This window comes from Hyperolius riggenbachi, chromosome 6 (assembly GCF_040937935.1).
Source record: "Hyperolius riggenbachi isolate aHypRig1 chromosome 6, aHypRig1.pri, whole genome shotgun sequence".
Taxonomy (NCBI): domain Eukaryota; kingdom Metazoa; phylum Chordata; class Amphibia; order Anura; family Hyperoliidae; genus Hyperolius; species Hyperolius riggenbachi.
In genome coordinates, this window is record NC_090651.1 from 251,969,936 (window position 1) to 251,996,951 (window position 27,016).

Below are 27,016 nucleotides of genomic sequence, written 5' to 3' on the forward strand. Positions count from 1 at the left end.
TAATAGCTGCATAGCTTTGTACTGCATGAAACCACAAAATGCTGGGAAAGCATTGCAATAGTTTAATCCAGTGATCTGCAAACTTGGCTCTCCAGCTGTTAAGGAACTACAGCTGAAAGTCCCACAATGCATTGCAGGAGTCTGACAGCCACAGTCATGATTCATAAGGGCAATTGCGTTGTGGGACTTGTATTTCCTTGACAGCTGGAGAGCCAAGTTTGCAGATCACTGGTTTGACCAATCGTCAATCAAATTTTGGAAAAGGTGGCACACTGATCACTACTATATTTCCAACCGGGGAGTAAAAAATTGTTTGCCAGAGTGAGCTACTTCATTTCCTTTTACAGATATCTTAGAATGGATCTGAACCATCTTCAGATATCAGAGGGCATCTTTAGATAAGGTTTTGTGGGTTAACCACTTGAGGACCACAGTCTTTCTACCCCTTAAAGAGACACTGAAGCGAAAAAAAAAAATATGATATTATGATTTGTATGTGTAGTACAGCTAAGAAATAAAACATTAAGATCAGATACATCAGTCTAATTGTTTCCAGTACAGGAAGAGTTGAGAAACTCCAGTTGTTATCTCTATGCAAACAAGCCATTAAGCTCTCCGACTAAGTTAGTCGTGGAGAGGGCGGTTATCTGACTTTTATTATCTCAACTGTAAGTAAACTGTTTACTTTTTCTCTGCTAGAGGAGAGTTCATTACTTCACAGACTGCTCTGAAAGAATCATTTTGAATGCTGAGTGTTGTGTAATCTGCACATATTATAGAATAGTGCAATGTTAGAAAAAACACTATATACCTGAAAATAAAAGTATGAGAATATTTTCTTTGCTGCTAATCTTCTAGAAATTATTCATAGTACACAACCAATTCATTATATCATATATTTTTTTTTCGCTTCAGTGTCTCTTTAAAGGGATACTGTAGGGGGGTCGGGGGAAAATGAGCTGAACTTACCCGGGGCTTCTAATGGTCCCCCGCAGACATCCTGTGCCCGCGCAGCCGCTCACCGATGCCCCGGCCCCGCCTCCGGTTCACTTCTGGAATTTCTGACTTTAAAGTCAGAGAACCACTGCGCCTGCGTTGCCGTGTCCTCGATCCCGCTGATGTCATCAAGAGCGCACAGCGCAGGCCCAGTATGGTCTGTGTCTGCGCAGTACACTCCTGGTGACATCAGCGGGAGCGAGGACACGGCAACGCAGGCGCAGTGGTTCTCTGACTTTAAAGTCAGAAATTCCAGAAGTGAACCGGAGGCGGGGCCGGAGCATTGGGGAGTGGCTGCGCCAACACAGGATGTCTGCGGGGGACCATTAGAAGCCCCGGGTAAGTTCAGCTCATTTTCCCCCGACCCCCTACAGTATCCCTTTAAGGACCAGAGCCTTTTTTTCCATTCAGACCACTGCAGCTTTCACGGTTTATTGCTCGGTCATACAACCTACCATCTAAATGAATTTTCCCTCCTTTTCTTGTCACTAATACAGCTTTCTTTTGGTGCTATTTGATTGCTGCTGTGATTTTTAGTTTGTATTATATTCATCAAAAAAACACATGAATTTTGTCAAAAAAATGATTTTTTTAACTTTCTGTGCTGACATTTTTCAAATAAAGTAAAATTTCTAAATACATTTTGTCCAAATGTATTCTTGTGTCTTTGATAAAAAAAAATCCAATAAGTGTATATTTATTGGTTTGGGTAAAAGTTATAGTGTTTACAAACTATGGTGCCAAAAGTGATTTTTCCCATTTTGAAGCATCTCTGACTTTTCTGACCACCTGTCATGTTTCATGAGGTGCTAGAATTCCAGGATAGTATAAATACCCCCAAATGACCCCATTTTGGAAAGAAGACATCCCAAAGTATTCACTGAGAGGCATGGTGAGTTCATAGAAGATTTCATTTTTTTGTCACAAGTTAGCGGAAAATGACACTTTGAAACAAAAATAAAACAAAACAAAACAACAACAACAAAAAAAAAAGTTTCCATTTCTGCTAACTTGTGGCAAAAAAAAAAAAAAAGGAAATCTGCCACGGACTCACCATGCCCCTCTCTGAATACCTTGGGGTGTCTACTTTCCAAAATGGGGTCATTTGTGGGGTGTGTTTACTGTCCTGGCATTTTGGGGGGTGCCAAATTGTAAGCACCCCTGTAAAGCCTCATCTACATGCATAGATGAGGCGGCGATGTGGCTAATCAATCGAGCCACTGATGCGGCTCGATTGATAAGATCCGACAGGTCGGATCTTGCTACCGCCGATTCCCTGCTCGTTCCCCGCGAGGGGTCAATGGCAGAGAATCGAGCGGAAGATGAGCGGCGCGGGGACGAGCGGGTATCGAATCCTGCGCACGCACGGGCTAATCAAACCGCCGGATTGGAGCCTCATCTACGCGTGTAGATGAGGCTTAAAGCCTCAAGGTGCTCATAGGACATTGGGCCCCTTAGCGCACATAGGCTGCAAAAAGGGGTCACAAATATGGTATCGCCATACTCAGGAGAAATAAAATAATGTGTTTTGGGGTGTATTTTTACGCATACCCATGCTGGGTGGGAGAAAGATCTCTGTAAATTAAAATTTTTAGATTTTTTTTTTTTTTTACACACAATTGTCCATTTACAGAGATATTTCTCCCACCCAGCATGGGTATGTGTAAAAATACACCCCAAAACACATTATACTACTTCTCCTGAGTATGGCGATACCACATGTGTGACACTTTTTTGCAGCCTAGGTGCGCTGAGGGGCCCAAAGTCCAATGAGTACCTTTAGGATTTCACAGGTCATTTTGAAGCATTTGGTTTCTAGACTACTCCTCACGGTTTAGGGCCCCTAAAATGCCAGGGCAGTATTTGAACCCCACAAGTGACCCCATTTTAGAAAGAAGACACCCCAAGGTATTCCATTAGGAGTATGGCGAGTTCATAGAAGATTTTATTTTTTGTCACAAGTTAGCGGAAATTGATTTTTTTTTTTTTCACAAAGTGTCATTTTCCACTAACTTGTGACAAAAAAAATAAAATCTCCTATGAACTCACCATACAACTAACGGAATACCTTGGGGTGTCTTCTTTCTAAAATGGGGTCACTTGTGGGGTTCCTATACTGTCCTGGAATTTTAGGGGCCCTAAACCGTGAGGAGTAGTCTAGAAACCAAATGCCTCAAAATGACCTGTGAATAGGACGTTGGGTCCCTTAGCGCACCTAGGCTGCAAAAAAGTGTCACACATGTGGTATCGCCATACTCAGGAGAAGTAGTATAATGTGTTTTGGGGTGTATTTTTATTTTTTTTGTAAATGGACAATTGTGTGTAAAAAAAAAATAAAAAAAATAAAAATTAAAATATTGTCATTTACAGAGATATTTCTCCCACCCAGCATGGGTATGTGTACAACTACACTCCAAAACACATTATACTACTTCTCCCGAGTACGGCGATACCACACGTGACACTTTTTTGCAGCTTAGGTGCGCTAAGGGGCCCAACGTCCTATTCACAGGTCATTTTGAGGCATTTGGTTTCCAGACTACTAACGGTTTAGGGCCCCTAAAATGCTAGGGCAGTATAGGAACCCCACAAGTGACCCCATTTTAGAAAGAAGACACCCCAAGGTATTCCGTTAGGAGTATGGCGAGTTCATAGAAGATAGAAGCCGCCGCCGAATGGCGTATTGCGGTCCTTTCAGCGTCCACTTTGCCGCCGCCCATCGGCTGTCGGAAAGTGGCTAATCATTGATCATAAAGAAAAGAAGAAAATATCTTCCAGTCCAACGGTATATCTCTAATAGTAAATGAAAGCATTGCCATCACTTATTCATGCCATTTAACACTATATTATGGCTTGTTATTTTTAAACCAGTCCCAGTGCCAGTCAAAGCTATCCCCTGACTAACAAGGCTAAGGGACATATAAATGGCTGTATGTACTGTGCTTGTACTTTTACTCCCACCTTAGAGAAGAAGTTGATACTGTAGGTGATGGTGTGCATTGTGACCGGATGACCTCGAATGAAGAAGCCTCCGAAATAGACCTGAGATAGGTTGTGCTGTTTGGCATACAGACATGCCAACTGGCCAATGTCATTGCTGATCATGTGCAGTAAGCTCTTTGCCATGTCTTCTTTGGAGAATTCTAAAATACATAAGAAATATTATTCATTAGCGCTTACATGGCTCAATCTATTCCCTTTCTAAAAGTACAAGCTATGGCAAAGGGTCTGGAATGTATTATGCAAGATCCCGGTCTGCCAGTAGTGCACCACTTTCTTTGGTAACCACAGTAAACACTGAAACTTAGATGACCCACTAACCTTAGATGATATGGCTCTGACCAAATCGGTTGTGCAGTACAGTATAATCTTGTTATAATAAACTTGGGTATAGTAAACTACCTATCCAGGTCCCAGACAGACAATCTCCATTATAAGTCTATGGGAGCAACACCTGGTATAGCAAACCCAGATATAATAAAACTTATGTTATAGTGAACATGTTTTTTAGCCCCTAAGTGATTCTGACTCTGGATTTAGTAAGAAGTGGTCGGTGCATGCGGCATACGCCAGTGTGAAAAACATGGTCTGCTGCTCTCTTCAGGCTGGTTGCAAGTGAGTTGACGCCTGATAACATTTGTATGAGAAGAAGAATGGCACCAGCACTAGATATACAATACTGTACAAATAAGCAGCCAGGGGAATAGGAGGAATAATGTGAATGAAAACACAGGATGCAGGTTATCATGATTGGCTGCATTATGAAGATAAACATCATGATTGGGCCAAGTGTGAGCAGAAAGTAATGCAGAACACATGCAGCAAGTCCTGCCCACAGAGGTATCGGAGACACTCTCAGGAAGAATTTTTGAGGAGCCCTGGATACTGTACCAGCAATTTTTCCAGCCTGGCTATGCAGCCCTAAGGTATACTTAACCTTGTAGTCCACCAAATGTGCAAGTGCTTGAACTGTACCTCTGATCGGAGCACAAAGAAAGTTTCTCCTTTGCAGCAGAGAATGTACCAGAGAATGCTGGGCCATTTCTAGGGCAATTTCTGATATAGTGAACTTCTGATATAGTAAACCACTTTCCCAGTACCTTGGCGTTTACTATAACGATATTATACTGTAATGAAAAACCTTGCCAGTCACATCTATTCTCCGACAAGATAAGTGATGCCAACATCTGCTATGAGCTCATCACCCTTCCTCTCTCCAAGTTCATGCTAGTACAAGGGTACATTAGAGGGAGATAACAAGACACCTTAAACACAGCCAAAATAAATTATAGCAGTAGAAATGGTCTGCTTTTACAGTACAGTTATGATTCGATCAAATTTACATTATGTTTTGTCTAGAGTGATAAAGCTAGATGCAGTTTACATGGACACAGACTGAGAAGGAGGATGGAAAGTAGTAAGGCTCAGAAAGTTGAGAACACACAGTTCCAAGTCCTGGATGGAAAAATATAATCTATACCTAACGTGGACATTTTTCACCTTCATGGTAAAAATGTATTCAGGAGTAAATTGCAAGTGAATACACCACCAAATAATTTCTGAGAGAAAACTACAATAAAAGTGCATGAAATGATCTTGAGTTACCGAGCGGATTTCAAACATAGATGTGATTATGCAATGGAAAAATACAATGAAATGGGTGCTCTACATTGAAAAACCCATGGGACTAGAAAGCAGATGTATTGTTATAAAGCCATAAATCCCAAGACTGGCTGGCTGTAACTATAGAAAGAGAAAGTAGTGAGACCTATAACAACATCTCAGGAGATAGGTGATCTGCTCATGCGTGTGTAAAACAAGCTAGGATATGCATCTACCTGTATATCTGTCTCTAATAGTCATCAGCAGGATTAGTTCTGCACTTTTGCAACAAGCATTCTGGTTCACGATCCCCAGATGTGTGTCCTAAAGTCAGGAAGTTCATTGCAGTGTGTAAAACATGCCAGATATTTATATGGAGGCTGACATATAACTCCCACGTAGGAACACTGGAAACCAGCACTGCATTAGCCTGCTGCAGAATCTAAACCCAACTACCCCCAATTCTCTGGACTTGCCATATCAACCATAATGAGGCTAACTCCCAGATAGGCAATTAGGTAGAGCCAAGGGTTGCAATCTTTAACAACTAATTGCAAACAATGTTTTCAAAAAAACCCAGTCCAGACTTGGAGGATCACATATGACCCAATGGGGATTGCGTGGGATTACAGAAGACTCGGAACCTGAAGTCAGGGGATAGGCTGCTATCTTCATTCTCTAATAAACAATGTCAGTTGCCTGGCTTCAGAACTATTGTTTTGCCTCCAATAGTATAAGTCACTGGCCCAGAATGGGCATGCAGATCAGATGATGTGAGCCCGGTCCACTGTATGCATGCATGCTTGTTTCAGGTGTGTGACTCAAAAACAACTAAAGCCAAAAGATAAGCCTGGAAGCCAGGAAACTGGCATGGTTTATAAGGGACTGGAAAGAGCAGCCTGTGTAGTCCTCACTCTGAGTTCCCTTTAATAAAATCAGGCCAGGTGTGTGGCACAAGAAATTATGTTTTTCTCGTCTCCCAACCTTCTTTCGTTTTAAAGTATTAATAACTGAAATCCCATACCTTTGTCTGTAGTGGCGGATTTGCCAAAACTGCTGGCAATTAGGTCTCCCGTTAATCCAAGAATTTGGTATGCTCCTCCATATATATCTTTCACCAGCATGTCAACATTTGTGTGCTGTCCCTTTGAGGCCAGTTGTAATAATTCATCAAACCTCTGTGGTGGATAAAGAGACATTTAAGAGCTGAAAACATTTCAGAACGTCTAATAGGTTTGTTTTACTTTTCAGTGATATTCCTTGTTGGATTGGCCTTTAAAGAGCAGATGTGATCATTAGAAAAACAAGCGGCAAAATACATTTTAATCTGAATGAAGGTGCTCACTTATGATACAATCTTGATTTTACAATCTTATCACTTACGTAATATGAGGGCCTGCCCAAAGTATCCATGCAAAGTATCGTCACTTAGTTTAACCATCTACTACTTGGAAAGATTGCACAGTAATGATTGTATCATTTGTGGGCACCCTAAAACAAAACTGACCTTTGTTTTTGTGAGTAAAGCTCCAAGTCCCCAAAAAGTACCACCCCCTATCGAACTTCCTCCAATTCGCTCAAACTTGTCCTCTGTTTCTACCTGACAAAAAAACAAAAACAAAAAAACACAAAAAGGAATATGTTAGAATAGAACGTAAACCACAAAATCTAACAAGACAATGAAGGATGTGATGTTTTAAGATTGTGCAAACTAAAATGAATAGAACTACACATTACAATTACTTCAAAAGAATCAGTTACAAATTGGCATGACAATTGAAAGCAAGCCAGCAAGTTTGACCATTAGAGACCAATTTCTTTAAGACAATCTCCAAGCCTGTCAAACAGTTCAATGGTTAGAGAGAGTCTGGTAATGTAGAACATACTTGGCTTTTAGGACAGAATTTTTAAGTGCTTTTGAATTAATAACATTAAGACCAGCTAACAACATTGGTGAACATCGACTACTTCTACACAAATCCTAAGGATGCTAGGCACCAGTGATTGCACTATCCAATCAGGGACTGATCTGTGGGGTGGAGAGGAGGATAAGCTACGCATTGAAAAAAAAAAAAAAAAAAAACACAACTACAAGAAACAACACAGTTTTAGAGGGTAATTGCACCTTCTTAATATCTGAGACAGTTCTGCATGATTTCTAGAAGCCAAAGATTTTATGCTCAGACACTATTGATAAATCTGTCCCATTAGCTCGGCTTTGTTTTATAGCTAAAATACAGAGTATGGATTCTAAACTGCAACTGTGAAAGTCTAATGCAAGGTAATAAATAAAGCAATCTAACTGAAAATAAAAATATGAGCCGCTTTTCTTTGCTACTAATGTTCTATTTTTTATTTGTACTACACATACAATTCATTATCTCGTAAGTTTATTTTCGCTTCAGATTTGCTTTTAGCCAATTTAAACAAGCTGAAATATGTTTAGCATATGCTAAACAGCAATGCATGAAATCCTAGAAATGCGTCAAAGTGACAGCAGACATGTACCTCTGAGAGACTCTGCACACTGCCAACGTCTATCTCATTTTACAAATATGCCTGGCTCTAACGATTTCTGTAAAGGACAAGGGGAAAAGGGTGGGGGGAGAGCGCACTTAGACAATTTGAGAAAGCAGGCTAGCCAACCTGGTCCCCAGTTCTTTCCAGCAATCTTCCTCCACAAGATGCACTGGCACATATGCTACTCCGTCTACTAAACTTCAGTCCTGGATCGGGTGCATTTCCACTCCTCACAAATGCTACCTACCGCTATAGAGGGCCTCATTCAAGTGTAGAAGTGTCTGCACAAAGGTGTCTTGGATGTGCAGGAGGAACAAAGTTTGTGTTTAGAAGGCTCCACGATACTCTGTGTGCTTTACACTTGTAAGCCACAGGCTGCAATAGCTTAGTGCCAGGAGCTGGCTCAGGGGTAATGGCTGGGAGAAACTCCACTCTGCGTGTCTAAGCAGCAGGCAGCTAGAGAGGTTTGTGAACGGACAAGCAGGTGCATGATAGAAAAGATAAACGGCGGCTGCCGTATAGTGCAATTAGAAGAAGTATTTACTCTAAACAAAAATGCTGTTCATTTAGAATAAATACTTTTAATTACACTACATGGCAGCCACCGTTAAGTGGGACAAAAGCTCTTCAGCCGACCAACCCATAGGGGCTAATCAGCAAGAATCTCAGGTGAGATTATTTCACGGTTGGCTAACCAGCTTTCTCAAATTGTCTATTGAGTGCGCTCCCCCCCCCCCCCCCTTCCACCCTTGTCCTTTACAGATATTTTCACCACCCAGAGTGGCTTTTATGCTGGGTACACACTGAGATTTTCTGGTTGATTTACTGTCAGATCGATTATTTCCAACATGTCCGATTTGCTGTTCGATCGTTTTCCGAGCATTTTCCGATCGAACAGCAAATCGACATGTTGGAAATAATCGATCTGACAGTAAATCGACCAGAAAATCTCATAGTGTGTAAAAGGAGCAGCACCAGCTAACACACTTTGCCTAAAACTTTACATCGGCATTGCCAAGATCACTCCCTCTGTCGAGTTCAGAGGTCAAACAACCCTTTCTTCCTTAACATTACATCTGATCTGAGATTGGACTGGCTCTAACAGTTGGCTGATGGTGTAATGGTTAAGGGCTCTGCCTCTGACACAGGAGACCAGGGTTCGAATCTCGGCTCTGCCTGTTCAGTAAGCCAGCACCTATTTCAGTAGGAGACCTTTGGCAAGTCTCCCTCCCTTACACTGCTACTGCCAATAGAGCGCGCCCTAGTGGCTGCTGCTCTGCTCTGGCGCTTTGAGTCCGCAAGGAGAAAAGCGCAATATAAATGTTATTTGTCTTGTCTTGTCTAACGATTATCTTTGGTTTCTAATCCATGAAGTCACAAATTCAGGTTTGATAGCACCTGTTAGTCTTACCGGTAACGGTGTTTGTTCAGCAGCCGGGACACCCTCTGGAAGTATGGCTCCGCCCCAAATCTAGGAAACACAACCCAAAAGTATAAAAAGCTCCCGCCCCCTCTCATCTCCAGTGTATATAAAGAAAAACCCGACCGGGACACTAGAGAAAAAAGGAGAAGCGAAGCACCTCCCAGTGACCACGAAAAGGAAAGTAATAGGTATAAGGAAGTGCGACAGTAGGAAGGGTGGGCAGTAGACGGTGTCCCGGCTGCTGAACAGAAACACCGTTACCGGTAAGACTAACAGGTGCTTTCTCCCATTCATCAGCCGGGACACCCTCTGGAAGGATACACAAGAAAACACCCACCTAGGGAGGGACCACAGACTGAAGAACCTTCCTGCCAAACGACAAATCTTGCTGGGACAGGACATCCACTCTATAATGTTTAATAAAAGTGGAAGAGTTCGACCAAGTTGCCGCTTGACATATTTGCTGGACTGTGGCTCCCGCTCTCTCTGCCCAGGAAGTCGACATGGATCGAGTCGAGTGTGCCTTGATAGCAGGTGGTGGAGTGGAGTCTGAAATCTCATAGGCTAAGGAGATAACCTGACAGATCCACCTAGCGATAGTCTGCCTAGAAGCCTGCTGCCCCTTATTCTGTCCCATAAATAGAACGAATAAATGTGAAGACTTCCTGAACTCTCTAGTCCTTGAAAGATAAGCTAAAAGAGCTCTCCTTACATCTAAGCAGTGGAATTCCTGTTCCCTGGCACAGGAAGGATTATCACAAAACGAGGGAATCACAAGATTCTGAGACCTATGGAAGTCCGAAGGAACTTTCGGTAAGTAGTTTGGATCCAGACGTAAAATAATTTTGTCCGGAAAAATGGTAAGAAAGGGATCTTTGGTTGACAGGGCCTGAAGATCACCGAGTCTTCTGGCCGTAGTGATGGCTATCAGGAAGGCCACCTTTAACGTCAAAAACTTTAAGTCAATTTTATCAATGGGTTCGAATGGAACCCTGGATAACACCCCTAAGACTAGCGACAGATCCCATTGAGGCATAATCTTCTGCCTCAAGGGGGAAGACCTCTGAACTGCCCGAAAAAAATCCTTGATCAATTTTTCCTGTGCCAGGGGTCTGTCTAATAAGATTGAGAGAGCCGAGCATTGTACCTTAAGGGTACTTAAAGCTAACCTCATTTCCACTCCACTCTGAAAGAAATCAAGAATCGTTCCTATTTCAGATTGGACTCTTTTATTGGTAGCACACCATGAACCGTATACTTTCCACACCTTCCTATAAATTTTGTGGGTGACTGGTTTTCTACACTTCAGTAAGGTATCAATAGCCTTATCCGAAACTCCCTTGTTTCTTAAAATCAGCCTTTCAGGGTCCATGCCGCTAGCTTGAATAACTCCGGTTTGGGATGTAAGATAGGTCCCTGCCGAAGAAGATCCTGCCTGATCGGGAGCTCTAGATACGGTTGAACGGAGAGACTCAGAAGCGTGGAAAACCAAGGCCTCTTGGGCCACACTGGCGCTATGAGAATCAGCTTTACGCGTTCTCTTCGCACCTTCGCTAGGACCTGTGGCAATAGTTTTAGAGGCGGATACGCATACCCTAGATCGAAAGTCCAGGGTAGAGAGAGAGCGTCCAATCCCAGAGAACTCCTGCTGTTGTGAAGGGAAAAAAACTGAGGAATCTTTGCGTTTGTTGGCGACGCGAACAGATCGATCTCCGGGACTCCCAGGATCTCGGTGACCCAAAGAAAGGTGTCCTGATTCAGTTCCCACTCGGAGTGGTCGAGAATCTGGCGGCTTAAAAAGTCCGCTTCCGTGTTGAGCGCACCTTTTATGTGAACCGCCTGTAATGAAAGTAGGTTCTGTTCTGCCGTCCGAAAAATATCCGACGCCAGGAGGGAGAGATTCCCTGATCTGGTGCCCCCCTGTTTGTTGACATATGCCACCGTGGAGATGTTGTCCGAGAAGACAAGCACATGAGAACCCCGTATTCTGTCTAGGAACGCCAAAAGGGCCCTTTTTACCGCCAAGAGTTCTCTGTAGTTGGACGATCTCTTTGCAACTGTGGAGAGCCACCTCCCCTGTGAATGAAGACCCATGAGAGTGGCCCCCCAACCCCAAGCACTGGCATCGGTATAAATCCTTAGAGGGTCTTCCTGTCTCCATACTTTGCCCTCTTCCAGGTTGTGGCGCTGTAGCCACCAATGGAGGGATGCTTTTACCTGAACAGGAATAGGAACCTCCCGCTCCAGTGATTGTTGGGTTTTGTCCCAAGTTGCCAGTAACCAATTTTGAAGGATCCGTGAATGGAACTGGGCCCAACTTACCCCGGGAATGGTGGCCGTCATTAAACCCAAAATTCGCATAACCTCCCGGATAGCAACCTGATGGGACAAGAGAAGAGTTCTGACTCCTGACTGCAGCTTGTCCACTTTTTGAGGAGTCAGAAATATTCTTTGTCGAACCGAATCGATCGTATAACCTAGGAACACGATGGTCTGGGTGGGGTTCAGGTTCGACTTTTTGTAGTTCAGGATCCAACCCAATTGGGATAGAGTCTGAATCACCACATCTCTGTGTTGTATTAGGACCGCCTCTGACCTGGCAAAAATGAGTAGATCGTCGAGATAGGGGACGATACTTATCCCCTGGTTCCTCAACAGTCTCATCGGCTCCGCAAGCACCTTTGTAAAGATGCGGGGAGCCGTTGAGATTCCGAAAGGGAGAGCCTGGAACTGGAAGTGACATATTTGATCTGGCAGACGCACCGCGAATCTCAGATACTTCTGATGGGATTCTGCAATAGGGATGTGAAGATATGCGTCTTGAAGGTCTATTGACACAAAATATTCCTCCCCTTGCAAGAGAGCCCTGACTGACTGGATGTTGTCCATCCTGAATTTTTTGTAAATTAAGTAAGGGTTCAGTTTCTTTAGATTGAGGATAAATCTGAACTCCCCATTGGTTTTGGTCACCAAAAAAATGTGGGAGTAGTACCCCCGAAACTGCTTCGCTCGGGGAACCGGAATTATCACCTCCCTTGAAATTAAACTCTGAATTTCCAGCGCAAGGCCCCTGGCCCTGGCCGGATCCCTGGGAAACTTGTTTATAAATTTCCTGGGGGGAGGAAAAACTGAAAATTGTGGACGATACCCGTCCTTTATTATACTCAAAATGAAGGGATCTGGACTGATGGCTTCCCATTGGGACGAAAAATAACGAAGCCTCCCCCCAACTGGTAGAGCGTCATTTACTTTCCTTGGGGGGACCAGGCCTGGCGAGGGCAAAACCTCCCCGTCCCCTACCGGCAGGAAAGGACCACCTCTTTTGCTGAGCTGGCTGCCTAGGCTTGCTCGCGGATGGCCTGTTAAATAAACCTGTTTTGTTTACCTTAAATGTCCTACGTTTCTCAGGAAATTGCTTTCCCTTTTCTGCTGAACGGGAGAGTACATTTTCCAACTCCTGACCAAACAGAAGATTCCCCTCAAAAGGAATAGTACACAACCGATTTTTTGATGTCAAATCCCCCTCCCAGGTCTTGAGCCAGAGAGCCCTTCTAGCCGAATTGATTAGCGCAGTGGTGCGTGCGGAAATTCGGACGATCTCCACTGCGGCGTCGGCCAGAAAAGCTACTGATTTCAAAACCGTGGGCAAGGATTTGATGTAATTACTCAAATCGGAACCTGATTTGACATGATCAATTAAATTATCCATCCATATTCTTAAGTTTCTGGAGATACATGTTGAAGCTACACTCGGTAAAAAAGCAAAGGCTGCAGATTCCCAGGCTTTCTTTAAGGTTAATTCGATTCTCTTATCCATTGCCTCTTTTAACACCCCTGCGTCTTCAAATGACAAATCAGTATTTTTTGAGTGCTTTGAGAGGGCAGCGTCTAATTTGGGACATTTGATAAACTGATCCATGTCAGACGGAGCAAAGGGAAACTTCTTTTTAGCTGACTTAGGAATAAATAATTTCCGCTCAGGTTCACGCCATTGAGAATTAATGATTTCTTTCAAAGATTGGTGGAAGGGGAAAACTCTGTTAGTCTTCTGCGCCAGGCCAGAATAAACCTGATCCTGCGCAGAGAGCGCTTCCTGAATCTCAGGAATCTGCTCAGTGGCATACACTGCTTTGAGTAATTCATCTGTTTCCTCTGTACTGAATAAAAACCTAGCAGCTTTTTTCAAATCTACATCAGATTCCTCCTCTGATATCATACTCTCCCCCTCCTCCACTTCAGAGAAATTCTCTCTACCTTCTAAGTCTTCCTCCTCTTCCTCCTCCCCCAGTGCGTCAGAACCTAAGGGGATCTGAGGGAGAGGATTCCCCAAATCGGGAGCCGGTACCTGACCTGTAGTACCAGAATGAGGAGGGGCTGACGATGGCCCTGGCATATCCTGTGGTACCGGTAACAGGGACTCCTTAAATTTACCCAACGTCTCATCAATATCTTTTTTTACAGATTTAAGTACATTTTTAAATATTGCTGAAGATTCAGAGGCTATCACTGCATCAATACAAGCCTGACATAATGACTTGCTATAATTAGACGACAATCTAGCCCCACACTGACAGCATTTCCTAGATCTAGGCCTGTCAGCAGATTTAGACTCCACTCTTGTCTAGATAAAAAACAAAAAGGGAGATACAACATAGTTCTGTTACTCAACCGTTCACATAAACACAGAACTGCATTCTAGGGAGAAACATCTCCCACTCACCCCACCCTCAGACTGAGTTCTGGTCGAGGTAGAGGACGAGGATCCCGCTGCACCTGCCGCTGTTGTCCCCTGTCCAGTGGTAGTAGTGGCGCCAGTAGCAATGGCAGCGGCGGCGGCGGTGGCGGCAGAAGCGCTGGTCCCTTGCTCCTCCATTCCTCCACCAAGCCACGCCAAGCCGTCGTCTCCTATGTAGAGGAAATATGCGTACTTCCGGTCGCCCTCCTGTGACGTCAGCGGAACCGACGTCAGCGCACCTCCGCATAAAAATGCCCATAGAGCGGCCGCGCAGGAGGAAGGCGGCGGGGGAACAGCAATCTCCGCTCAGCGTGTCCCCGCCATGACAGCAGTACCCTCGCCTCCTACAGCCACGACAACGGTCCTCTCAGGTACTGTGCCCAATCAACTCACCCTCTGGTGAGGAAAAAAACAACAAAATGGGAGCTGGGTTTTGAGCTGTGTTCCCGGGCGGAAACACAAAAGAACTGGAGATGAGAGGGGGCGGGAGCTTTTTATACTTTTGGGTTGTGTTTCCTAGATTTGGGGCGGAGCCATACTTCCAGAGGGTGTCCCGGCTGATGAATGGGAGAAATACATATTAGTTCTGTCTGCTGGATAGGGTCAGCTGGATAGCGTACTGTTAAGGCTGAGTCTTAAGGCAAGGCTCTTTAATAATCCTGGTCGCCTGTGGAGTGCCCCCAAGTGGCGCTTGGTGTGTGTGTGAGGAGAAAAGTGCAATATAAATGTTCTGTCCTGTCTTGCATTCTGCCCATGTGTGCTGTATACACATTGCTAGTGTGTGACTGACAAACTACAGAAGTCGAGAGATCGGAATGGTAGCCAGGCAATCAATGCTTTTTATTTAGAGTGAGGTCAACAATGCCAGATTTCATAATTTCTCAGCAGGCATTGGTCTTTACATTTAAGTTCAGGGCACCAAGGAGTACTGTTTAAGCTCCTATTTAATCATTGTGACTTCATACATAACCATTTCCCCTGCTTTCCTGCATTCAGCCAGCCTATTTTCCTCTTTTGGGAGCACAAGAATGATAATCTTAAGGACTGCAGTCATAAAACCCCTTAAGGACCAGACACTTTTTCCATTCAGACCACTGCAGGTTTAAAGAGACTCTAACTTGAAAAAGATCCCTTGGGGGGTACTCACCTCGGGTGGGGGAAGCCTCCGGATCCTAATGAGGCTTCCCACGCCGTCCTGCGTCCCACGGGGGTCTCGCTGCAGCCCTCTGAACAGCTGGCGACAGGCCCGACTGTAATTTCAATATTTACCTTTGCTGGCTCCAGCGGGGGCGCTGTGGCTGCATTCGGCTCGGAAATAGACAGAAATACCCGATCTCCGTCGGGTCCGCTTTACTGCGCAGGTGCCGGAGACTTGCGCCTGCACAGTAGAGCGGACCCGACGGCGATCGGGTATTTCCGCCTACTTCGGAGCCGACAGCCATCAGAGCGCCTGCGCAGGAGCCAGGAAGGTAAATATTGCGTCACAGCTGTACGGAGGGCTACAGCGTGACCCCCGAGGGACGCAGGACGGCGTGGGAAGCCTCATTAGGATCATGAGGCTTCTCCCACCCGAGGTGAGTACCCCCCAGGGGACGTTTTACCGTTACAGTTCCTCTTTTAGGGCTGGAACCCACAGGAGCGTTTTTTTGAGCATTTTGGCAGCGCTGCGATACGCTAGCGTTTTGCCCAAACGCTCAGCTGATGTTAATGGATGGGGCAACTTCCACAGGAGCGTTTGCGTTTCCCAGAAACGCAAACGCAGGACCTGCAGCATTTTGGGAGCGTTAGCGCTTCAATGTAAAGTATTGAAACGCTAGCAGAAACGCTCAGCAAAACCTAAACTGAGCGGTTTTGCTAGCGTTTTGCGGTTCAGCACACTAACAAAATTAAAAATAATTCACAGGACCAATCAGGATAAAAACGCGAAACGCAAAATGCTACACAACCGCTGAGGAAAAAAATACACTGTTGCAAAACGCGACCGAAAACTCGCATGAATCCGCTTGCAAACTGCTCAGGCAAAACGCTAGCGGTTGCGTTTTGCGTTTGCGGATTTCAGTGGGTTCCAGGCCTAACGGTTTATTGCTCGGTCATACAACCTACTATCTAAATGAATTTTACCTCCTTTTCTTGTCACTAATACAGCTTTCTTTTGGCGCTATTTGATTGCTGCTGTGATTTTAGTTTTTATTATATTCATCAAAAAAAGACATGAATTTTGTCAAAAAAAAAGTTTTTTTTTAACTTTCTGTGTTGACATTTTTCAAATAAAGTAAATTTTTTATATACATTTTTGTCCAAATTTATTGTGCTACATGTCTGATAAAAAAAATCCAATAAGTGTATTTTTATTGGTTTGGGTAAAAGTTATAGCATTTACAAACCATGATGCCAAAAGTGCATTTTCCCATTTTGAAGCATCTCTGACTTTTCTGAGCACCTGTCATGTTTCATGAGGTGCTAGAATTCCAGGATAGTATAAATACCCCCCAAATGACCCCATTTTGGAAAGAAGACATCCCAAAGTATTCACTAAGAGGCATGGTGAGTACATAGAAGATTTTATTTTTTGTCACAAGTTAGCGGAAAATGACACTTTGTGACAAAAAAATAAATAAATTAAAAAAAAAAAAAAAAAAAAAAGTTTCCATTTCTGCTAACTTGTGACAAAAAAAATGAAATCTGCCACGGACTCACCATGCCCCTCTCTGAATACTTTGGGATGTCTACTTTCCAAAATGGGGTCATTTGTGGAGTGCGTTTACTGTCCTGGCATTTCGGGGGGTGCTAAATTGTAAGCACCCCTGTAAAGCCTAAAGGTGCTCATAGGACTTTGGGCCCCTTAACGCACCTAGGCTGCAAAAAAGTGTCACATGTGGCATCGCCGTACTCAGGAGAAATAGTAGATTGTGTTTTGGGGTGTATTTTTACACATAACCATGCTGGGTGGGAGAAATATCTCTGTAAATTAGATTTATTTTTTTTTATTTTTTTTTTACACACACAATTGTCCAATTGCAGAGATATTTCTCCCACCCAGCATGGGTATGTGTAAAAATACACCCCAAAACACAATATACTACTTCTCCTGAGTATGGCGATACCACGTGTGACACTTTTTTGCAACCTAGGTGCGCTAAGGGGCTCAACGTCCTATGAGTACCTTTAGGATTTCACAGGTCATTTTGCGACATTTGGTTTCAAGACTACTCCTCACGGTTTAGGGCCCCTAAAATGCCAGTGCAGTATAGGAACCCCACAAGTGACCCCATTTTAGAAAGAAGACACCCCAAGGTATTCTGTTAACAGTATGGTGAGTTCATAGAAGATTTTATTTTTTGTCACAAGTTAGCGGAAATTGATTTTTATTGTTTTTTTTTTTCACAAAGTGTCATTTTCCACTAACTTGTGACAAAAAATAAAATCTTCTATGAACTCACCATACAACTAACGGAATACCTTGGGGTGTCTTTCTAAAATGGGGTCATTTGTGGGGTTCCTATACTGCCCTGGCATTTTAGGGGCCCAAAACCGTGAAGAGTTGTCTGGAAACTAAATGTCTTAAAATGACTGTTCAGGGGTATAAGCATCCGCAAATTTTGATGACAGATGGTCTATGAGAGGCCGAATTTTGTGGAACCGGTCATAAGCAGGTGGCCTCTTAGATGACAGGTTGTATTGGCACTGAAGTGCATGAAGCGCAGTATGTTCTCAAATCGTGACCTGGACATGGCAGCAGAGAACATGGGCATGTGATGTATTGGGTGCATAGACCAATAAGACCGCAATACATTCTTTTTGACTAGACCCATGTTAAAGGGAAGGTTCAGGGTGGCTCTTAAAAAAATAAAAAATGCCCATCCACTTACCTGGGGCTTCCTCCAGCCGTGGGCAGCCAGGACGTGCCCTCGGCGCCACTCCGCAGGCTCCCGGTCCCCTCCGGTGGCCGACCCGACCTGGCCAGGCCGGCTGCCAGGTCGGGCTCTTCTGCGTTTCAAAATGCGCCTCACTGGGGCGCGCTGACGTCATCGGACGTCCTCCAGGCTGTACTGCGCAGGCGCAGTAGTTCTGCGCCTGCGCAGTACAGCCCGGAGGACGTCCGATGACGTCAGCGCGCCCCAGTGAGGCGCATTTTGAAACGCAGAAGAGCCCGGCCTGGCCAGGTCGGGTCGGCCACCGGAGGGGACCGGGAGCCTGCGGAGCGGCGCCGAGGGCACGTCCTGGCTGCCCACGGCTGGAGGAAGCCCCAGGTAAGTGGATGGGCATTTTTATTTTTTTAAGAGCCACCCTGAACCTTCCCTTTAAGGAGAAGGCCCCAAAAAAATGTTACGTTCGGAAACTTTCAGTGATCAGAAAAAAAGAAAAAAATTCTGTCACTGCGGTGGGGCGGGTGAGGGTTTGGCCGGGTGATCAGAAGCCCGCAGGGGGCAGATTAGGGCCTGATCTGATGGATAGGAGTGCTAGGGGGTGACAGGAGGTGATTGATGGGTGTCTCAGGGTGTGATTAGAGGGTGGGAATAGATGCAAGCAATGCACTGGGGAGGTGATCGGGGGGGGGGGGGGGGGGGTCTGAAGCCGATCTGAGGGTGTGAGTGGGCGATTGGGTGCCCGCAAGAGGCAGATGAGAGTCTGATCTGATGGGTATAATGGGTAATGGTGACAGAGGGTGATCGATGGGTGATCAGTGGGCGATTAGAGGGGAGAACAGATGTAAATTATGCACTGGGGGGGTTCAGGCGGAGGTCTGAGGGTGTAGGAGGGTTTTTGGGTGCCGGCAGGGGGCAGATTAGGGTTTGATCTGATGGGTAGCAGTGACAGGGTGATTGATAGGTGATCAGGGTGTGATAGAGGGGAGAATAGATGCAAGCAATGCACTGGCGAGGTGATCAGGGGGGAAGGGGGGGGTCTGAGGGCGTGGGCGCATGTACACGAACGATCGCCCGCAATCCCCTCGTCCAGAACCCAACGCCTGTTGTCGTTAGGCGGTCCTGGGCGTGCCACTTTGCCGACGCCCATAGGTAGTGGGCGGTCGGCAAGAGGTTAAATACAAAACATCCAGCATGTAACAAACCTACATGCCTGGGGATCCAAACAGCAAAATATTTTTGGAAGAGCCCAATTAGTGTAGAAAGGACTAAATGTCCCTTGCCCAGAGCAGAGAATCCAAGACATTTTCCTATTTTTAGATTTAGTCTATGCCAATAATGCACGTGGTTAATGAAAATCTACACACATTAATAAGTGTCTCACCTTGACTACAGATACTCCAGAGCCTATATTTACTAGTAAATATGGAAAGATATTGGGATGAGTGGTTTGGAACCGATACTCGGGATCTGCATGCTTTACATAGACAAATGCTTCATGAGGTATGTTTTTTAGTACAAAATTACAGCCTTTTATAAGACATGTCATTTCATCTTCTTTGTCCACACTAGAAAAAAGAAAAAAAAAAAAGCAGAATCAATTGCATGCCAAATGACAAATCCACATAACATTAAAGTTTAACTGTCGGGCATAAAATCAATTCTTTATTTTTATCTGGAAAACAAGTAATAGGGATGCTAATTAGGCAATACAAAAGTTAAAATCACTATTACTTTTCTTGTTGATAAATGATCATCCCCCAGTTTACCTGACTCTGATTTGGTACATTGCCGCACAAAGGAAGTTGTAGGGCATGCTGGGTTGTCTTTTTTTGCTTCTTTACTTTCCTCTCAGACTTCACTAATGCAGCCCGATTGTCTGAAGCCTCTTTCCTTCCTGTTTTCCCCTCCCACACCTCTGTTCCTCTCTGATTGGCCAAAATTTCTTATGCTGAATCAATGCATTTTCTATTGCAGAGCTGGGTCGGAGTGCCTAAAGACTGGGAGGAGGTCGGGCAATGCGTACACAATCAGGCAGAGGAGCGTAATGGAGGATATTACATCAGGATTGGCTTTAAGATACAGTGTTAAAATGGAGAATTCTAAGAAGGATTTTCTCTTTTTTACTATAGAAAAATCACTAAAATCAAAACGTGGACAGTGCAATACATATGTTATGTAAGTAGAGCAAGTATTTTCTACTTATATATGTGTTTTGTTTTCTGAGATAGTATAGCTGACAGCTCTTTAAAAAAAAAAAAAAGAAAGAAAAAAAAAAAAAAAAAAGGGAGAACCTACAGTGCAGTAAATATCCCAACTTTAACGTATTTTAACAATTTAATATAATTTCCATCCATCACCTAAAGACCACTTTGACCACTTTAACAGCTTTAGGTTTGTCCGTAGGTAAAACTACGCCAAACTTGTGGCTGTTTAAGCCTGATACAGCGTAGTTTTAACTACACCTGCTCCCTTTGAATGGGGCACAATAGCAAGTCCATGCCGGCACTAAAAACTCAGCTAACAGCTGAGCTCTGTACCACAGTCAGGAGCCAATTTCTTTGGCTCCTGACCCTGTGAGCCAATTACAAAGTGAAAAATAAAAAAAAAAAAGTTCTGATCCTTTAAAGGGCAACTGAAGCTAGAGGGATATGGACGCTGCCATATATATTTCCTTCTAAGCAATACCAGCTGCCTGTCTGTAATGCGGATCTTCTGCCTCTAATATTTTTAGCCATAGACCCTGAACAAGCATGCATCATATCAGGTGCTTCTGACAGTATTGTCAGATCTGACGAGATTAGCTGCATGCTTGTTTCTGGTGTTATTCAGACACTACTGATGCCAAATAGATCAGCAGGGCTGCCAGGCAACTTGTATTGATTAAAAGGAAATAAATGTCAGTCTCCATATTCTTGTCACTTCAGCTGTCCTTTAAGGGGCTTGAGCCTTGCAGTCCTAGTAGTGTAGGGGCACTACAGCGAAAAACTGTAATATGTGCAAACATATACAAATAAGAAGTACAATTCTTCCAGAGTAAAACAAGCCATAAATTACTTTTTCCTATAATGCTGTCACTTACAGTAGGCAGTAGAAATCTGACAGAAGTGACAGGTTTTGGACTAGTCCATCTCTTCATAGGGGATTCTCAGCAAGGCTTTTATTCTTTATAAAGATAATCCCTAAAAAGGATGTAAACAATGATGCTGGCCAGCTTCCCTGCTCGCTGTACATTATTTTGGCAGTTGGACAGAGCAACTGCCATTCACTAAGTGCTTTTGAAAATAAATATATCCCTGAGAATCCCCTACAAAGAGATGGCCTAGTCCAAAACCTGTCAGATTTCTACAACCTACTGTAAGTGACCGCAACATAGGAGAAAAGTAATTTATGGCTCATTTTACTCTGAAAAAAAAATGTACTTCTTATTTGTATATGTTTGCACATATTTAAAATTTTACTGTTTTCCGCTGCAGTGCCCCTTTAATTAAACAGACTTTTGTCCTTAAAGTCTGTCTTTGCCAGAGTTTTAACTCACTTTTAGAAAGAGCTTTGAGTTCCTGTTGTGTTGCTAGGCAAGAGGAAACGTTCCCAGCAGAACCCATCCATTCTATTTTTCAAAGTATATCAACAATCACTCTGTCAAACCAACATGTGTCTCTTTACTCATCACTATTTACAGAACTCTGAAGAGGTTTTTGTAGGTCAGGCCCACAGCCCAGCAGTTTACCAGGTAATTAAAATCTGTGAGCAGCATTTCTCGCAGTAATACTCACTTTAATCCCAGTTTCTTCTCAATTAGGTCTTTGAACTTGTATGCTCCACCCCCAGTAGCCTTGATCACTTTGGTCTCTGTATTTACTAAATGATCTTTAATAAAGTCCATGCAGGTCTCTATATAAGCATTTTCAAACTTGATGAAGTGGAGCCGAGCTGTGATCTCTTCTTGCTCAGAGATTTCATATAATAATTTTTGGTCAGCATCCTTAGAGAGAAAAAAATAAAATGTTGAGCTACTATGTACTGCTAATCAGCACAATATACAAATCGGGGAGTTTGAGATACTCATGCCAACTCCTCCAGCTTATTCCCATTAGAATTTATCTGCAAAGAGCTGGGAACACTTTGCCATGCATGGAGCTGGGTGCCACCTTCATCACCTCCATATAACAGTCTCCAGCACTGCAGAGGTTAAAGGGGATCACCGATAGTTCAAGTCTGCATAAATGGCTTTCACTTCACAACAGGGTTGTTTCATTAGTATAACATTTTCCTGGGGTTATCCACTGAGGAATATGGCTATTGCCTAGGCAAAATTACTAGGTCTACTTCACAAGAGCATTATGGGAGAGTGATGTCATCTGTCACATGTAAACTATTCCAGTTGAGACAGGAGTCAGGAACCATTAGTTGCAGCCATTATTTTATCTTAAGCAATACAAACATACACCAGCACAAATGTGACTGTATACTAAATGTGGTGGGTAAAGGGGATGGATGTGCTGGCACACACACCACCACTTCTTCCCACAAACATGTAACCCATACATGCATGGCACATATCAGATGGTATAAAAAAGGTACATCACAACATGACAGCCAATACAGTTGCCCTAAACATGCACTTACTAGAATGTAATTTTGTTAGGGGTTTGCAGGGCTTGGCAGAGGTTTCATAGACAATTAGGGTTTCTTTACCCGGCTCTTAATAATCATGATTTAAAGTGTTTCTTATACAGTACATGCCGCCCACTTTAATAGGAACTATATTACTAAGGACACACTGGAAGACAAGAGTTAAGCATAGTTAAAGGGTTAGATGACAATGCTATTTTTCCGATTTCTAGAGTTTGACTTTGAATAGATTTAAAATAGAAGTACAAAACAAAAACAACCAAAAAAAACGTTGGGAGCAGAGTTTACAGACATTGCCATAGTACCAAATGCAATAGGCATTCCCTCCTTCAATATGCTAGAGTCCAGCAACAGAGTTTTTCATATGTTCTAAAAAGTAAAGTCTCCGTAAAGTAATTTTCTCCCACTATTCAGCAAAGAAGAATGGTCAGAAAACTGTCCCAGCAAACACAACCAAGGTTGCAGAGTTGGTAGGAGAAACTCTAAAGAGTTGGCGCGATTAATAAAATTGTGATCTGACAAAAAGGGAAGCCAACCATGTGTTTGCCAGGACTAAACCTCAGCAACCCTGGGGAACATACAAATATCAACACCGCAATGAAAGAACATGATGCTTACCTTTCCTGTATGATCAAAAGACTTGACCTTGGCCACTTTGTGCTGTACAGTAGAATAATATGCCAACTTTGTGAGGGAGCCACCTGGGAAAGAAAAGCAGACATGAATAAAATGAGTCACACTACCAGCTGGACATTTGATTCAAGCCAGAAAACACAAAGCGTTCTTATCAAGCACTCTGTATAAGCACAGGCCACCAACTTAAGTTAAAGGACAACTGGAGTGAGAGGGATATGGAGGCTGCCATATTTATTTCCTTTTAAACAATACCAGTTGCCTGTCTGCCCTGCTGATCTTTCATGCATCAGTAGTGTCTGAATCACCCATCTGAAAAAAAAAAAAAAAAAAAAAAAAAAAAAGCATGATTGTTCGGGGTCTATGGCTAAAAGTATTAGAGGCAGAGGATCAGCAGGACAGCCAGGCAATATGCATTGTTTAAAAATAAATAGATATGGCAGAGTCTATATCCCTCTCACATCAATTGTTCTTATACAAAAAAAAAAATTTTTTTTAATAATAATAATCATAATAATGATTGAGAACCACTGACATGTATTCATAAAATAGGCCAAGCAATCCTCAATGCCAACTCTCCTAATGTTGTAAGGAGCCAAAACAAGTATTTTACATTATCGTATATCAAGAAGAAGAAGGAAGTTCACCCCATGCAAGAAAGAAACAAAACCTACTTGTTGGACAAGTGCTATTTCTGGCAGTCAAGATCCAATCCACTATCAGTAGGTGGCTTGTGCCGCAACTAGTGTTAGTGAATGGGAGCTCGCATCAATAGAAACACAGTGGTGATAATACAATATACAATAATCTCCACGTGTCCCAGCGTACTCCTGTCCCAGTGTCCGTGCTACAACGTTCTGCGCATGTGTAGCAGGGACAGCCGTTGGGGCAGGAGGAGGGACAGCGACGGGGTCAGGTGCGCTGACATTCGGCTGGCAGCAGCAGCGGTCACGGTCGGGAGGTTGTGGCCTAGAGCCGGTTTTTAAAAAGGCTTAGGTCTGCTTATATACAATAATGCTCTACTGGCAACGGCGGACGTAGTTCTGAGCTGGTTGGAACTTTGCTGACAGATATTTGTATAACCACATTTAAGTAGGTTTTAAAGTAAAGTAAAGAGCATTATAGATGCTGCCAATACAGAATTCCTTCCAACGATTCCTGAAATCCGCAGCGATTTACCCTATGTAGTGAGACTGGACAAATCACAGGAGCCAGGAAGCAAAAATTACAAGTGGTGCTCAACTTTTCAGTTACTCTTAAGGTGCGGATTAATGATCCAATTTCCCAAAAGATCAACCACCCATCCGACCTGATCATTTCTGATTAATTGGAAACAATTGTTCAGGCCCACCAGCGGAAGGGAAAATGATAAGAAATCCAAAGACTATAAAGAAAAAAAAAAAATCCAAAATTTGGATCGATACAATAATTGGTAATCGTTTATAGGCACCACTAATGGCACCCAATCAGGTAAAAATAGATGGTCGACCATTCGGGAAATTTTACTGTTAATGGGCACCTTAAGGCCTCAGAGGAACACCTGAACCGGGCACTTGTCGAGCAGTTAAGCATCCTGTCTGCCAACCACAAGTGCCTTTTGGGCGAAGTTACAATGCAGCTGAATTGCATTTGAAGCCCAAAGTGGTGGTGGAGAGGGTTTGTTCATGTCCTGCTCTAAATGCTAGCAGCAAGCACTTGGCTGGTGCAGAGGAGCAGTGAATTCACCACCTTCAGCCTCCCATGTGAAAGAGGCCTGAGGGCCCAGTCACACTTGCTGTTAGCAAAACGCTAGTGTTTTGCTGTGGTGATTTTTGCTGGTTAACGCAAAAAAAAAAAATCTCTGTTCACACTTTTGCATTTTGTTGGCGCTTGTGTTTAGCGCTTCTATAGCACTGAAACACGATCACCGGGAAATCGCCTGAAAGGCGACGCGTTTGCATTTTGCGTTTTGGGGCGACTTGCGTTTAGCGCAAATCGCCCAAGTAAGAACGGGCCCATAGAGTTTCATTACACTAGCGCTTTTAAAAATTGTTGTCAATGGTGCTGGATCCTGGATTAACAAAAACACACTTGATGACTCCTGGAAAGGACAGACTTTGCAAATCCATATTCAATTTTATTCTCTGCTATATAGATAGAATAAAAGATTGAAATAGTATTTTTGTCTGTAAATTTTATTTCAAGCTCTTCTTACTTTGCCTTTCATTTGCTCCGAGAGCCTATAGTTCATATTTTCCACTTCTCTACACAGAATCCCAGAAGGTTATTTTTCATTATCAGCAAGCAAGACACCTGTGTAACTACCTGGAAGTATGAAAACCTGTATTGGTCTCTGTAGACAAGAAGTGGTTAACATTGATCTACAGACAACAGAAAACACAGCAGACAAAGCTAAAAGCACTTTGCATTGTTACTGTAAAGCACAGCATTGGGGAACAAAGGCTCACAGGAAAATAAATCGAGACCTTTTCTGCTGGAGTGAACAGGCACGTGCAGCTAACACCATGGCCAACGGCAATGAACACAATGACGAAAGATCTGTGGACTCTGTGAAAAATGTATGCTTTGTACAGTTATCAAATCAAATGTGACTTAATATCTTGTGTTCAAGTTTAATGTACAATCTTTGAAAGCATTTACAGCCCAGGTCCAAGTAAACATTTCACATAAAGCAGACCTATAAACGATACCCCCTACCGAGTCTAGATTTAACACTTATACATTACATTTTCAAATCGACTGAGGCTATACAATTGCCCAAGTTGTGTATCTTCCATCCACAAAGTGAGCCAACTGTTTTGTGCTAATAAAAACACAGCACATTCGCGAAGTTGGAAGACAATGAACATGCTGTGCAAGGAGGGCAGTGGCATCAGAGGTTATTAAAGCTGATCCAAGATAAAAAACGAATTATAACAAGTGAGAGAGAGAGATATATATATATATATATATATATATATATATATATATATATATATATATATATATATATATATATATATATATATATATATATATATATATATATATATATATATATATATATATATATATATATATATATATATATATATATATATATATATATATATATATATATATATATATATATATATATATATATATATTTGCAAAAGTATTCAGCCCCCTTGAGGAAGTTATCCACATTTTGTCACATTACTGCCACAAATATGCATCAATTTTATTGGAATTCCACGTGAAAGACCAATACAAAGTGGTGTACACGTTAGAAGTGGAACGAAAATCATACAGGATTCCAAACATTTTTTACAAATAACTGCAAAGTGGTGTGTGCGTAATTATTCGGCCCCGAGTCAGTACTTTGTAGAACCATATTTTGCTGCAATTACAGCTGCCAGTCTTTTAGGGTAATCTTGGTAGGTTTACAGTTGTGCCATGCTCCTTCCATTTCTGAATATTCACTTGAACAGTGCTCCGTGGGATGTTCAAGGCTTTGGAAATCTTTTTGTAGCCTAAGCCTGCTTTAAATTTCTCAATAACTTGATCCCTGACCTGTCGTGTGTTTTTTGGACTTCACGGTGTTGTTCCCAATACGCTCTTAGACAACCTCTAAGGCCCTCACAG

The 27,016-nt window shown here is 43.1% G+C and overlaps 1 protein-coding gene across 1 annotated transcript in view; it reads right to left on the reverse strand.

Moving 5' to 3' along the window:
* PANK4 (pantothenate kinase 4 (inactive)) overlaps positions 1–27,016 on the reverse strand; it is a 107,158-nt gene that overhangs the window by 63,946 nt on the left and 16,196 nt on the right. The window contains exons 2-7 of the mRNA XM_068242777.1: positions 23,396–23,478; positions 21,919–22,127; positions 19,527–19,710; positions 7,106–7,198; positions 6,623–6,776; positions 3,958–4,139 (exon numbers count right to left, since the gene is read on the reverse strand). Coding sequence (XP_068098878.1) covers positions 3,958–4,139; positions 6,623–6,776; positions 7,106–7,198; positions 19,527–19,710; positions 21,919–22,127; positions 23,396–23,478 — 905 coding nt within the window. The remainder of the gene's footprint in view (positions 1–3,957; positions 4,140–6,622; positions 6,777–7,105; positions 7,199–19,526; positions 19,711–21,918; positions 22,128–23,395; positions 23,479–27,016) is intronic.